We start from the raw sequence: 10,969 nt of genomic DNA on the forward strand, positions 1-10,969 counted from the left end.
CCGCGTATTGTATCTCGAGGATGACGTACGACGATGTAGGTTAGGGCTTTCTCCCCGAGTTTAACTTGACATTCGCTTGAAGATCATCGAAATAAACCAGGTCAACGTTTTAATTTACTAGGGTTTTAGATCCAGAATTGATCAGTCAAAAATCTTATTTCTGAATATTATATTTAAGTCATTGGAAATGGATTATAGGTTAAAAAATTTCCAAAACTGCTGTAAGTGGTTTTAGTGATTTCACCATAAGTCTACAATTATATTATAATAATAAATAATCAGTTAGGCTAATATCCAAGGCACCACCTTAGGCCTAAGTCGTCGAGCGACTTTTAAAGCCTTTAATTCAGGTGGCCGAGTTGTAATGCGTAGGAGGGTGGTGGCAAGCCTATCATGCCACGCGAGCCAACAGCTCTCTACACTAGCTATTACCCTTAACCTCGACAAGTTTTTATGGAAGGAGAAACCGAAGAGCTTGGGGAAAACCCCTTAAACCAGTGGAGAGAGAACTTTCAAACTCAACACAGAAGGAGTTGTTATAATAATAATAATAATCAGCTAGGCTAATACCCAATGCACCGCCTTAGGCCCCAGTAATCGAGCGACTTTTAATGCCTTAAACAGGTGGCCGGGTATTTATTTGTACAAAATGATTTTAAAAACGTTTTGATTATTTTTCACGTTCCTAGAGGGCAGTTTTAATAATATTAAAATTATTCATAATTTTCGCCACCGTGTTATACAAATTTGCATATTACTTAATGATTTTTATTAACTTTAAATTTATCCATAAGTATATAATGTATATCTTAGAGAAATAGGAGGTGAAATCCGGCGGTAAATTTTGAAACGTGATGTGGTTTGGCTAAATAATCGCTAATATTGAAATAATTACTAATAAATATTTATGGAGTGACGTTGAATTAACGCCATACTCAAAGAAAGATCAGTGCCTCGTGCGAGAAAAATATGCAACTTGAAAATAAATTATCTCACTATAAGTATTCTAGAATCTTGAAATGGCTCGCAGTTAACATTTAATACGCGGATAAGAAACTGGCACACTTATGAGGAAAGAATTATACACTTATGATTTAAGGAAATTGTAAAACGTAAAACATACGAAGTTTTTTAAATTATAAAAAGTTAAATGAAAATCCCTAATTTTAGGAATCGTTTCTACTTTTGCCAATGTAAAAACCTATTATAAACCGTAGTTAATGACTTCTGGTATAAATTAATTAATTTTATTTTTAATAAACACTGACGAAAATATCTGTCAAGTATATTTACAAAGATAATTTTTTGGTTAGCAATATAGCGTAGGTACTACAAATCACAACACAGGTAAATTCAAAATTATAAAAGATTTTATTCAAGATGTAACAATTGAGCGCCATAGAAGAATATACAAATATTTTATTATTTTTTGGCATCGTCATTAATTCGAAAACATTACCGTTCATTCCACAAACACATAAATTAATTAAAATAATAATTAAAAAGAAATTGAATGATATCACATTTATACACAATCTGACAGATCGGGAAGGGAAAACATCTTGTATAAAAAACGTGTATAAAAATATGACTATGCGACGCGTTAGTATTTTTATAATATTTTTGTTTATATATTTTTTTCTGAGAAAGGCATTCTTTGGATTGGAGAGAGATATGTATACGGGTTTGTCGTCGCCGAAGTCGAACCGTTAAAAATTTTACATTCGTGTTAAACAGCTCGATTGGATTGTAAAAATTCGTGATCGCGGGGTGTACAACAACGCGACGATGTCTGAAAAATTAGTTCGTTTTCCGTCCCTGCTCTTGACGGTTCCGCTCCTCCGCATTCCTACAAACGGAAACGCGACGATGCGGAAACTAGAAAAGTTTTCCGCCGAATTATCGCGTTTGCGAAAGAATTCTCGAAGCTCTCTCTCTCTCTTTCGAGAGGGAGAGCGTGATTGTGAGAAGTTTGTAAATGGATGTTATTGTGGTTGAGGTTGGGGTCACCCCGTTGGCTCCCAATTTCCAGGATAGCGTTTTCTTTTACATCTTAGCGACCGGAAATTTAATTCGGCATGGATATAGTCTCGGCAATTTGAGTGGCCGATAGTTTTGAGTGATTTAACCGCGGTCATCATAAGTGTTCGTAAGTGGCGAAACCACTTTCGTCCGAGCAACACGAAGATTCGCTGTAGTCCTGGAAGCTGCCGTTCGTTTTGCCATTGTTCGACCAGAAACCGGAAGCGTTCGAATTGTGGGAGTAGTAACTTCCGCACGGGGACGCGATGGGGTTGGTACCCGTCGTGGAGGACAAGGGCGGCGTGGAACTGTACGGTACCACCGCGTCCCCATTCGCGTCGTCTTGGGACACTCCGTTCTTGTCGTCCGTTTTATCGACCAGAGCTCTGCCGTCCAGCATCTTGACCGTCTCGGACAGCGCCCAGATGTAGTTGTGGGCGAACCTCAGCGTCTCTATCTTGGTCAGCTTTGTCTCGTCCGGCATGTTTGGGAGGATGCAGCGGAGTCGTTCCAAGGCGTCGTTCAGGTTGTGCATCCGGTTGCGTTCACGGTCGTTCGCTTTGGATCGGCGACTCTTCTTGACCTTGAGGACGGCCGTCGGACTCCTGGCCCGCACCCGCGACTTGCTGTAGCGCTTTTTCTTCGTCGAGGCGGACTTGTTGTCGTCCGTTTTGGCGCCGTGTCTCTTATTAGAGCCGTTCTCCAATTTGGAGGTCATCAAATTGGGCGGGCCGCTCAGAATGGACATGTCGGAGGCCATGGTCGTGTTGGAGTCGTCAGGGTCCGATTTGATCCTTTGCGCGCGGACGAGGCTGGCTTCCCGCGACTGGGAGGTGTCCGTGTCCCAATCGAGGTCGGCCGTGGAGGTGCAGTTGGAGGCCGGCCCGCATGAGCGACTGGCGAACGCCGAGTCCACCGATCTGGGATCGTAGACGGAGACCTCGGCGGAAGAATCCGCGTTCGACAATTCCGCAGTCATGACGACTTCGATTTCAACATACAACTGTCGAGTGTCCCCGCACCTAGAAGAAGCCAAACCGAGAAAGAAAGAAAAAAAGGATCCATATGTTAAAAATCTTTTCGTCAGTTTGAGAAAAACCAGAAAAAAACACACTCGGATCTAAATATTTTTATAGGAGGCACCACGTTCTCGACCCCTCCCCTTCCCCCCGGGTGATCGATTGTATACGTATAAATTCGGTTCGGCTCGGCTATATTCCCGATCGGGACCGGCTCGAAACCCCTTTTGGCATTGTGGATGATATCCCAATCGTTGGTATTGGGGGACGCGACCATTTTTGACTATTTTTCTCAAGACGTTTTTACCTTTGCGGGACAATGGTAAACCCGTCGTTCTTACACACGTAAGCCCCGCAACGAGACGGACGCAAAAAGTCTAATATTTTCATTTGGGAGCATTCTCCTTTTCTCTTTGGGGCGGCGCGTTACCCCTTCGCACGACCTTGCGCCCAGTCTTTATTCTCCCATTTTCTCGTTACGAGCCTCAACGCCGACGGACAAGTACCCGCGCGCTCAACGGAGAACGCTCTCGGATGACAGCGCCTTCCGAGCTCATGGCACTACGCCATTTCAGTGGACCGATTTGCGGTAACTCGTATTTTGGCGGAAATGAGATTGAACGTAGTTTATTACAGTTGAGAAGGAAAACCACTGTCGTCGAATAAGGCTAGGCGCCGACTGGCTCTACGTTTCGTAGACGTCCTGCCTTCCACAAGGCATTGTCTCCGTTACGAAGCAAAGGCTTGTGAAAGGTAGGACGGAGACGTTACGAAGAGCAGTGAGCGCCGGGCTTACGGACCGGGCCCCAGTGAAATAATTTATTATTTTTATATAACGATTTGACCCTTGGATTAAGTTATTTGCGTATGCCCATAAGTCTATAATATTGTCCCATAAGTTTGTCACTTTGGGGAATATTTCACTCAGAGCTAGTAACGGAGTGACGTCATCACAAGCTGAAAATCTTCCACAAGTGAGGCGCTGTCAAAGGCTAGGTGTGACGCGTTAGCAAGCGGACGCAAACGGTGACGAACCCCGCAATGCAGTCTGTCTCGCGAATAGCTCTAAGTAAAACGTTTGCGTGTCAAGAAGAGGAAGTGTCACAATTATGTAACAATATTATTCACTTATGGTATTACCGATTGTCATTGATATTTCTAGTAAGTTCACATTATGTTGTTTTTGTAATTTGTACAGCAGGTATCGTTATTATCGTAGTCGTCTAAGATTTTAATTGAAAAAGTATAATAATCTTAGGAGAAATCTATTATTTGAAGGCACCAGATTCATACCTATATAATTTCATTTTCAAAATATGGTAACTCAAATAAAAAACTTGTAAATCAATTAATTTTAAAGTCACTCATATTAGCAGCCTCAACAGCGAGTTGATGTTGGTTCCAAAGCTGTAGTCCAAATGTCATCAAAACGAACATTTTCGAGTTAAGCTATGTGTGCACTAAGGTATAATCCATTCCGTAATACCGCGTCTTTCACTTAAGTGTACTCTAACCTTAGACCTTTACATAGCCTTACCTTTTAACGTATGTATTTCTTAGCCGGGGGGGGGGGTATTTCGGGGTCTTTGGCCCGTTGCTTCCCCCCGTTTATAATAATATCATTTCACTTCAACGTCTTCCAAGTTTTTTTGGAGGATCTACACTAGGAGACGTTTTTTAAATAGATTGGGAAGGGGAATAGGACGCAGCGTAATCCTGGCTCTGGGCGCCCATTCAAGGAATGAAGGTAGACTTCTCTCGCAACGGCTCAGCGCGGAATTCTCCCAAATTCTAGTCTTTTCTATCGGGGCTTTAGAGAAAGAGCTGTCTGCTGTATGTAAACCGCGTTCACCTTAGCGACTCTTATTCCCAGTTCGCGCTATAACGGTTTTTAAGCTTTATAATTTATCTCTCTATCTAGCTAGAAACTATTTCAAATAAGTTTAAAATAAAAACAACAGTATACTTCATGGTTAAAATTTTTATTTATTTATATTGGCGAGCTTTCGGACCGCGGTCCCTTTTCAAGCCGAGAGTTACAATAAAAAGCCCGCCAATATAAATAAATAAACATTTTAACCATGAAGTATCTTGGCTTTTAAATACTGTTGTTTTTATTTTAAATTATAATAATCAGCTAGGCTAATACCTTAGGCCTAAGTCATCGAGTGACTTTTAAAGCCTTTAATTCAGGTAGCCGGGTTACAATGCGTAGGAGGGTGGTGGCAAGTTTTTGTGGAAGGGGAAACCTAAGATCTCGGGGGAAAACCCCTTAAACCAGTGGGGAGAGAACTTGCAAACTCTACGCGGAAGGAGTTGTTCCGAGTGTTCACCCAGTGCCACAAGCTGGGATCGAACCCGGGTCCTCTTGCTGCGAGGCGAAAGTGCTAACCACTCCGCCACCCCACCTTCTAGCGCCATGGTTTGTAAAACATTTAAAATTAATGATTATTTCAAATAAGGCTTGATTCTCTTCATATTTTTAATTATCTTTGGAAATGTGTTTTTATAAAACGTAACCTTCCGAACTGTTTCGAAAGCAAAATTGTTTGTAAATTTTGTTTACGGGATTTCTAACATGAGGGTGGCAATACGAAATTGATTATGAAATTTTAAACTAAAGGGTGATTTTATTGCTGATTTTCGGTTAATTAAACTTTTGAATAAGCATGGGATTTAAAGTTATTTTAAATTTAAAAAATCTTTTTCTGTAAAGTGTATAGCATTTTAGACTCCTCTATATTGGCACGCGTGGCATGAAGTGCTTTCCACAACCTTCTTACGCATTGTAACCCGGCCACCTTAATTAATGGCTTTAAAAGTCGCATGGTGACTTAGGCCTAAGGTGGTGCCTTGGGTATTAGCCTAGCTGATTATTATTATTATTATTATTATTATTATTAGATTTTAAATAATAGATCCTAAAAACGTAGGATGGAATTCTTCATTAATTTTGAACCTAGAATATTTTTTTTACTCATATGTAAACCCCTAATAAGTAATAAAAAAGAACTTAAACTGTTGAACTGCCTTACTAAATGTTGGTTCCGTAACGAATCTAGAGATGGCGCTAGTGTAATTACCAAATTTCGTCTGATTTGACAGAAATTTACTGTATATGTTTACCAACCTTTTTGCAGTGATGCTGGGTCAACTAATTTCACATTAACAGTTAAGCCAGAATGTATTAGCACATGTTAGTAGATAGTTTTTCCGTTTTGTTTCTAACATTTTTAATTAAGCTTTCAATACAGGGTGTTTCAAAAGGTTATTAAAAAATTGAAGGAGTTGTAGGGGGTGAGTTGAGAAGTATGCCTGTTTTTTTTCCCCAATTCCCTACGATGAGTTAAAAGGGCGCCAGAGAGCTTCAAAGTGTGGCCTACTAGCCCCTGGAAGTAGGCTGCAACAAGCGCGGTGATGCGCCGGTCTAAAGTGATTACGTAATCGATTACAGATTTAGGACTACCAAAGGCTGTAATCGGTGTACAGAATTTGAAGAACAGGTTAGCCCCTCGAATATACCAAATTTAAAATACTTAATTTGGTTAACTCGAAATAATTCTTAATAAAAGACGTAATTACATTTAAAATTTTCAATCAACATCATTCAAAATTTCACGAAAATTGTACTATTCAGATGCACTATTTTAATGCAAAATTTGGTTCATCCAGGTTTTTATCTTTGAGTGAAAACGTCTATTCGTGTATCGGGGATCGCTCCGAAATCAGTCTATTTTTATCCGAAAGAAAAGTCTTCTTCTAAAGAGAACGCCGTCCCCGACACAACGCGACGGGTGAAAAGGTCAAAGAACCTATTCTGGACTCTCCAAAAAGGACCTCATGGGTGACCGTTATTATATCGCTTACAAGCCACCCCGGGGCTCCTTGCACTCCTCCGTTTTCTTGCCCAAAAATTATCCGAAATCTTGGAGAGCGCTATTTATAAAATTCAGTCTACCAAACATTATCAAATCTTTTCAGTCCAAAGAAGATAAAGGAACCGGAGAAATCTAGCGACTCCTTAGAAAGGTGGTCAAGATGGCCGCCATGCCTCAAAGGCAAGCCAAAGGGGGGGAGGAATGGGTCTAGCCTTCCGCTATAGAGACGGTTGACGTTACGCGAAAGCGACCTTATGGGATACCTCAGAGAGTTTTCAAAATTTCGGGAAAGTCCCTCTCACGGATAGCGACCGTGGTCTCTGTTCACTGAGGGACTATTTCGGCGACACCCTGAGCTCCCCAAAACGCACCCGAGCGAAGAAAGATCCACTCGTGACCCTTAAGGGTCAAACTATGACCCTTTATACGTTTCGTACTCCCCGGGGTTAGGCTTAGCTTACAAACTTTGTCCTTTTCTCAATACCCGGGGTTAAGGATTAAGCCACGTCTTGGGTGAGGCTACAAAAAAAGTGTTAAAAATATCCGAGGTTGAAATACGGAGTATTCTGATAGAAATGTTATCCGGTACTGCCAAGTTAGCTTTACTTTTTATAAAAAGTCGTCTGCTAGCTGGCGAGTGATGTATCGCTATATAGGAAACGCGTGCGCTATGACAAATGGATATGACACTTCTCATGCGGGAAAGAATAGCCAAATATTGGCTGGGTGAAAGCGGGCTCTTTCTGGGAAAAAAAGGGTTGGTACCGATTAAACCCGGTTCGTTTCACGCGCCTTAAAACGTTTCCTATCAGCTTTTTCCCAATCGGGGAAATCTCTCCCTGGCTTCTCATTTTTTATAAAAGTCTAAGCTCTGATAATTCTTAAGAATGAAACTACGGCGCGACAGAAGGTTTCGAGCCTATAGTGTTTTCCCCAAATTATTTTTTGCTTCATTTTCATTGAAAACTGTATCACGCTGAAATGTTTGACGTTTCAATAATTCCAAACTTGATCCGGAGGCGACCTTATCAGTAATCGAGATGCATTTTTTTGCGTGTGGTATTGGAAAGACGATATCGAAGCTATTGGGTTTTTGAGAAAGGAAATACCTCTCTCCTTTTTTAAGGTGGAAATATCAGTTGTAGAAACGGAGCGAGTTTTTAAAGCGCTTTTAGGCGGGAAGAAAGCCCGCTTGTATTGTTTCACGCGGCCGTTTTTCGCGGAGTTGGTGGCGTCAGGAGCCATAGATGCTTTTATGAAACGAATTGAATAAAAAGTTGAAATAAAAAATCTTTCTTTGACGTCACAAGAGGGAACTTTAGTTACACGCGCTCGTAGACTTGAAAAAGTAAAGAAACAATGACGTAAGAGATACGTATACGTTTAAACAATGAGGTCATCTTGATTTATAGAAAATAATATTTAAAATTTGAAATTTTAAATGCACAAATGTTTTAATTTCCTATTAGATATTAAGCGGCGTAGAAGAACGTGTAGGGAAAACAGTCTATGTACAGTGAGACTACGTCTACAATCCTACACGTGTCTATTTTAATTTTGTATTTTAATGTGAAATTTATCTGTGAATAACGTAAAATTAGTTATGAGAAATGGTTTACAATTAAATAGCTTCCTATTAAAATCATTTCTGATATGGAAACGTTTTATTGCATTGTCTAAATTTATATAATATCCCAACAGAAAGTTGGTAAATAATATCTACCTTATACATTTTCAGTCAGCTAATCCCTATAAATAGGCTCTTCATTCCAAATTTTTTACAGTTTTGTATGGATGGTATATATTTAAGTAATTTCTCAACAGCAAGTTGGTATATATTATTTAACTTTCATATTTTTCACCCCCTCAAAAATAGTCTCCTAATTTCAAAATGTGACTTTGACGAAGCGGTATAAAACTGGGTCTGCAAAAATTAATAATTTTATATTATTCATTTTATATCCTTTCATATAAATCTTCCCCTTTTTAAAAAATAATGGACATATGGGTATGCCGTAAAAAAAATCCAGTTCTTTTAAATTCGATTTGATAGGTGCAAAATGTACGTAAGGTTTCGCGCTAACGTTTGGTCAAGATGGAGAATGCAGAGCGATTCAATGTTTGTAACTCAGACGTCAAAAATGACGTCTCAACAATTTTGAATAAAAATATAAAAAGTTGATTTTTTTTCTATTTACTAGAACAGGTTTCTTTCGAGGTTGGAACCGCACTGACAATGCTCCGAATGAGCCGCGTAGACTTTACCCTTTTATTTCGGTTTGATCTAAGTGTGAGGTAAATCCGCGTTATTGTAGCCGCGGTGTTGGTATAAAATTTCCGCCTTGATGATCGAATACCTTAAAATCCGCAACCGCCATTATGGGGTAAAGGGGCTCCCGAATATCCCTTCTGCTCGCGAATGCGGTCTTACCGGACGACCCATTTTTACTCAACTTAATTTCCCTAAATCAGTCAAAGCGACGGAATGACGTCACCAGAAAGCTCTGCGTAAATTGTAGCTTTTTGCTACCTCCTGGTCATCGTTCAAGCCCCTTAACTTTACAATATAGACCCCCTCCCCTGATTGAGAGAGATATATATATATATATAAAACCGGTATATTGTTGACTTTTCAAGTACCAGTCTTCTCCGCCCATGTCCCAAACCCCTTCTCTCTCTCTGTCTATATCCCCTAACTGTTGTCTCATCCGCCGCGCGTAGAGAACAATAGGAGAAAATGGATTCGCAGGCGTTTCTAGCTCAATTTTAGACCAAATCGAATTTTTTAAATATTGTTTGTACACATTTTAAATTATGACATTAGAGTGTTTAATTGAAGTATGTTTGAATGGTAAACTAGATTTAATTGAGGTGTTTCTGTACGGTATAACGTAAATCGTTCAGAGGTCTTATTTTCTCGCATCGAAATATCTATCGAATACTATAACCAAACATTTTACATCTTTGTCACGTTAAATTTATTTAAAATTATTTTATAATTTATTTAAATAGCTATAATTAATAGCGTAACCCATGAACTGTTTAAAATAACAATATTTATTGAAACCGGTTATTATCTTTTAATTGTTTTACCATATCCTTATTTCACTGGCTTATTTATTGAAATTTATTGCAATATAGATTTGCATTTGCAGGTACATAGAAACAAATGATAATATGCATTTGCAGAAGAATAGGAACATCTAGATTTTAAGTAATAATAGTTTTCAAAATTCGGAAAATGTACGTTTTTTTTATTTAATGCAATAACTATACTTTTAATATTAAAAACATTTCATGGAAAATTTATTTACACCTACGCAAGATAAAAATCTATTTTCTTCCGCAAAATCCAATTTTTGTGCTGTTTCAAATGACACTACGCCACTGTCCATTTGTTAATTCGCGAGGTCCCTAACAACTTAAAATTGCTTACAGAAATTCCCAAAAGACGCGCACTGGCCGGTGCCATGTGGCAACTTGAACCTGGTACCGAGGTCAGCCAATTTGACGAAAAAACAACTTAGTCAATTTCTATTTAATATAAATTTCTACCTAAAAGGGGGGAGGGTACCATTCGAGAATTATCCCGGTCCTCAATACGTCAATAATAAAAAATATATGACTTTACAAAACACGCTGGGAAATTAATTTAGAGGAAAAAATCATCCGCTTACCTTATGCTCTTGATAAATTTCCGTTAGTAAACTTCAGCGCTTGGTATTCCGGAACAAGTTCCCAACTATTTCCAACGGCGATTCCAGCCACCGGAGAAAGGCAATTTTTTAACTCTCTCTTTATATTCTTCGCCTACTAGTTAAGCACGCGACAAACGGCCGCTGACGTCGGCTCACGGAGGTGACGCAAAAGCACCTCGCGTCGGGTTCCGGGAAGCACCTTTGACTGGGGGGGACCTTCGCTACCCGTCGTGTCGCGCGGGACACTCTTTTAGGCGGACTTTCTCGGGTCCCGCTCAACTAACCTATGCCGCGGGCCTACCCTGGCGGCTCGTCTATATACGGGACCACCCCACCCCACCCCGGCGTCCCC

General features: G+C 39.9%; 1 protein-coding gene across 1 annotated transcript; it reads right to left on the reverse strand.

Annotated features, from left to right (window-relative positions):
• Positions 1-1,591: 1,591 nt before the first annotated feature.
• LOC149926950 (uncharacterized) lies at positions 1,592-10,658 on the reverse strand. Its single transcript, XM_090158918.1, has 2 exons — positions 10,597-10,658; positions 1,592-3,044 (listed from the first exon to the last, which is right to left on the reverse strand). Exon 2 carries the CDS (start codon positions 2,999-3,001, stop codon positions 2,138-2,140), a length of 864 nt encoding a protein of 287 aa, XP_090015044.1. The 5' UTR covers positions 3,002-3,044; positions 10,597-10,658; the 3' UTR covers positions 1,592-2,137.
• Positions 10,659-10,969: the final 311 nt, after the last annotated feature.

This window comes from Leiobunum rupestre, chromosome 9 (genome assembly GCF_980474605.1).
Source record: "Leiobunum rupestre chromosome 9, qqLeiRupe1.1.hap1, whole genome shotgun sequence".
Taxonomy (NCBI): Eukaryota; Metazoa; Arthropoda; class Arachnida; order Opiliones; family Sclerosomatidae; genus Leiobunum; species Leiobunum rupestre.